The 4786-nt window shown below is 34.0% G+C and overlaps 1 protein-coding gene across 1 annotated transcript; it reads left to right on the top strand.

Annotated features, from left to right (window-relative positions):
* Positions 1-1456: 1456 nt before the first annotated feature.
* Positions 1457-2862, top strand: LOC117910738 (uncharacterized protein At5g39865-like). The gene has a single exon (XM_034824883.1). The coding sequence runs from the start codon at positions 1805-1807 to the stop codon at positions 2609-2611; it is 807 nt and encodes a 268-aa protein (XP_034680774.1). The 5' UTR covers positions 1457-1804; the 3' UTR covers positions 2612-2862.
* The last annotated feature ends 1924 nt before the right edge of the window (positions 2863-4786 follow it).

Raw genomic sequence — 4786 nt, 5'->3', positions numbered from 1 at the left:
TTGGTTGAAAGATTAATATGGATGGGTTGCCATGTCTCTGGGGTTTGGTGAATTGGAGTGATGGCCCATTGATGCCCACATTCATGTCTTCTCAGGGCCATTCTTAAACCTCCCTTCAGTGTCAGTGGTGGGCCTTCAGCTACATCAACCATCTCAATTCTCAACCTTCCTTGACTTGTTAATAGGGCTAGGAATCCATTCTCTCATAACCTCCTTTTTTTTTTTTTTTTCTTTTTTATCTTTTTTTTTTTTAAATTTTATTTTCCTTCCTATTATTTCCTTTTATTTTTCCTCTCTAATTTAGAAATCAAATTTTATTTTTCTAAATCATTTGGATTTTTTTTAGTAAACTTTAAAGACAATTTTACAATTTCATCTATGTGGCAATTTAATCCTTTTTTTTCCAAAAAATAATTAAAACCATAAATTATGTGTAAATATCAAACAACCCCTTTGAATAAGATTTTGTCAAAATTGAATAAAGAAATTCATGTACACACAACAATAACTTGGCTTTTATTTAATATTATGATATTTATGTGTCCAAATCATACCAAATTTTCCATCTATTTTTTAACAAAAATTCTTTTAAAAAATTATTTGATATTGGATCATAGTTTATGATTGATATTATTTGAATAAAAATTGAATTTTTATTATATGATAATTGTACAAATGAAAGGAAACAAAAATATAAAGAAATTAATGAAAGGTAGGGAGAGAAATTTATGGAAGTAAAACAAAAGGGAAGAAAAATAAATATTTAATTTCCATAAATATTAATAAAATTTTAAATTCCTTTTTTTTTTTTTTATAACCTTATTCACATCATTAAACAAAGAATGGGTACTTTAAATGTAGATTTTTTTTCTCTTTTTTTTTCCTCATTGGCAATTTTTTTTTTTAGCAAAGTTGCCTTTTCTTCGCTATTTTTATAGTAAGATAAATAAAAAGAAGGTATTTAAAAATGAATAGAAAAAGATAAAAAACCATAAAAAAATTATTTTATGATATATATTAAATTTTCTTCCTAACTGGATGATACTTGAATTTACCCATTATTAGTTGTTGCAAGATTATACCCTGAAATTTAAGTCTTTTTATATATATAATCGATAATACCATTAAAAAATTTATTTGATGATATATATATATATATAAATTAAAATTTCTCCCCAATCTTTAACATGCTGCCAACGTTTTGAAAAATTAATATCCAAACAAGGCCCTGACGACATGAATCACGTGTGTTTTCAGACTATTCTTATACTGAGATTTACGAAATAATATATATATATATATATATATATATATATATATATATATATATTTTTTTTTTTATTATTATTTTAATCATAATAAAAAATAAATAATATTAAAAAAAGGAAATAAATAATTTTAAAATTATAAATTCAAACAAGCAAAGGGGAAGGGGGGAAGAGGGAAGGGGGAGGAGGAAAGGGCCAAAGGCACCGCGTATTTTCAAAGTCGGCGATGATGCTGACGTCATCACATCTCTTTCCCTCTTCCTCTCTTAATAAAACTTAGGCTTTTGCTTTTCATTTCAGCAAAAGCAACCTCCCTTCTCTCTGACACCACCGTTCCATCAAATTTCGCCCTCCTAATTAATCGTCTTCCATCCATCGCCGATCACCCCCTCCTTTGACCAATCATCTCAAACCTTCGGAATTCGACGCCATAGATCGTTCAGGTCTTCACTGCAGAAGCCTAGCTCTGAATTAAAAGGTCAGGATCATTTTTCTGTTATTTCTTTGAAACCTTAACCTAACCCTAGAGGGCCCAGATGGCGGATTTTGGAAACAGCTTCGGATCATTCGGAAAATCCAAGTCCAGGCCCTTCTTCTTTGGTCGCTCTATGACTGTGCGCGAAGCCCCCATCGAGGCTCCTCAGCTTGACCGGAGCGGATCCATGAGGAAATTCTACAATTCCTTCGAATCGGTGATTTCTACTGGAAATTCCATCAAGGGGAAGGTAAAGAAGCTCTGCAGTTTATTTGAAAAGGCGGACGATTCACAATCCCAGTCGCAACCACAATCACGATCACAATCACCCACTAAATTGAAGGCCTCGAAACTCGGTACTACTGATTTGAGGGTTTCTTCCCTTTCTGGCAATCATTGGATTGGGCTACCAGGCGCTGAAGATCGAATTGTGGTGTATTTCACTAGTTTGCGGGGAATTCGGAGGACTTACGAGGATTGTTATGCAGTTCGGATGATTTTTCGTGCATTTAGGGTTTGGGTGGACGAGAGAGACATATCTATGGACTCTGCCTATAGGAAAGAGTTGCAATGTGTGTTGGGAGAAAAGAATGTGAGCTTGCCACAGGTGTTTATTAGGGGGAAGTATATGGGAGGGGCTGATGTGGTGAAGCAGCTTTATGAAACTGGTGAATTGGCTAAGATTCTTGAGGGCTTTCCCATTAGGGCACCTGGGTATGTATGTGAGAGTTGTGGGGATGTGAGGTTTATTCCATGTATGGATTGCAGTGGAAGCAGGAAGGTTTTTGATGAGGATGAAGGCTTATTGAAGAGATGCTTGGAGTGCAATGAGAATGGATTGATTCGATGTCCCGATTGTTGTTCTTGAATTCTTTTCTATATGGGTGAAAGTGCTTTGGTTCTTATATTTTGGTGTTCTCTGATTGATCAATACTAATGAGTGTAGTATCACTGAATGTATATAGAAATATGTTTGCCCATGGTTTGGATTCAAAATCTCATTGGAGTCATTGGATTTTCACTTTGTCAATGTACATTTTTCATGAATTGTGGGGTTTTATTTTCACCACCTCTGTGATCAATACTATTAAATAAAAGGGAATGTTTGTTGAACACAAAGTTGCAATTTCTGTACTTCATGTCTGATTGTTTCTCCATCTTCGTGGGGATGTAAATTTGATTCTTTCTATACATCTAGTATCAATTTGCTGCAGCAGATTCATCTGTTTGAGGCTTTGTCGTCATGATCTCTATGAATGGAGTTAAGAAATACAAGCATACATTATCAGATATAGAACTGTTGCAAATATATTGATTGTAAATTGCAAGAGTTTTTTCATCTTCATAGTAGTGTAAGTCTGTTCTATATGTATTTGGTATGATTTTTCTAAATCAGGATGTAAGAAATGCCTTGAATGAGGAACTGCCATGGGCTGCATGTCTTTTGCTGCTTGTGGTGAGAATTTAATGAAGGCAGCTTACTCCTAATTCAGTGAATGTTGTGAACATGTTTATCTAGGGTTTTTGCTCTCACCCCTTAGCTTGACTTCTCTTCATCAGTTGGCATAATTATGGGTTTGCTTCAGTTTGCAAATTCTTGCTGAGTTGTGTCATGTCTTGAGTCCTAATTCTTCTTAGATGCCTAAATTTTTTAGGGCAAAAGTTTTCATAATTGTATTGTGTTCACTGGAATTTGGGTTTCATCTCAAATTTTATTCTCATAAGTTATTTTTTCCCCTTTTCTGTCAAATTTTAAGATGACACTCTTTTGCAAAAAAGTATAAGAAGTGCAAGTTGAAGTTTCTGTTACACCTTCCTTCATTTGGATTCTTCTCACTGTTTGGAATAATGTTTTTAGGTATATTTTTATTTTTATTTTTTGATGGGTATGTTTTTAGGTTTATTTTGTCCATAAATTTAATGATTTTGCTATGGAGGGACTCTATCCTAATTTTGTTGTAGAACTGCTTTGCAAATTGCTAGCCGATTTATTAACATTTGTTTATTGCTTATTGTTGGCAGTCCACGAGCTGGCTCATGTTTCCTTGATTTTGCCAGACATTTTTTCCTGTTTTTTTATTTAAATTTTGTTGTAAATTGTAGCCTGATGAACTCAATGAGGATGTCTGATTTCTTAAAATTCCCCCTTTTCCTCTGAACAGGGACTGAGTTTATCCTTTAACTTGATTCTTGCATCTTGTCCCTGTCAAAGTTCAGTTGATTATTATCTCTAGTTATCCATCTATGCAAAGTGCTTTTGTCAAATCATGAATTATCTTTAATAGATGATTTAACAACATTTTGCTGGATTCTTCTTCCCTCATTATGAAATAAAAGATTGTCCGTTTGCCTTTGTATTTTGTTTTTAGATTTGATGAATAGGAGGAACATAATCCTACCTTAACACCTTTTACCACATTTTCAAGGTGGTTTTCTTTTCATATCCCTTCATAACAATTGCTCTAGAATTTCTTGTTGTGGCTGTAAACCCCTTATATCAGATCAGTGGCTCAATCAAGGTGGAGAAATTGATGTTCCCCTTGAATATCTCCTTTTCTGTTTGTTTCTTTGGCCTAGTAGTTGTAGGGGTTTGGTTTTCTGCTTGGGTTTTTTCTGGAACCAGAATCTAGAACATGGGTTGTTCAGATATCCGGGCATTCAGGATATGACATATTAACCCATTTCCATACTGGTAGTGACTGGATTATTTCCAGTTGAGTTATGTCTCCATCAACAAAATGTTGATTGTTACCCAGGTCTATCCAATTCCCAAATTTTCCATGTTGAGGGACTCTACAGGCTCTGTTCATTTACCAAGAAGTAGAAAAGGACACTCATTAGAATCTCTCACAACGGTGCCGTAACTTTTGTTCATACTGCCAAAATTCAATGTTTGTCGTCCTCTTAGCTATCAAACAAAAGCACTGTTACTATGTTACTGAAATTTTTTAGAGGAATGAAAGGTATTTGCTTTTTTTTTCTTTTCTTTCTCAGGTCTTGTGCCTGCTTTTCCATGTCTGTATGATATAATCTCATCAGGCAG

This window comes from Vitis riparia, unplaced genomic scaffold, assembly GCF_004353265.1.
Source record: "Vitis riparia cultivar Riparia Gloire de Montpellier isolate 1030 unplaced genomic scaffold, EGFV_Vit.rip_1.0 scaffold827_pilon_pilon, whole genome shotgun sequence".
NCBI lineage: Eukaryota > Viridiplantae > Streptophyta > Magnoliopsida > Vitales > Vitaceae > Vitis > Vitis riparia.
This window is presented reverse-complemented; position numbering and strand designations above follow the sequence as displayed.

Excerpts from the sequence above, each read along its gene's own strand:
- LOC117910738 (XM_034824883.1), top strand. The coding sequence starts at position 1,805 with ATGGCGGATTTTGGAAACAGCTTCGGATCATTCGGAAAATCCAAGTCC.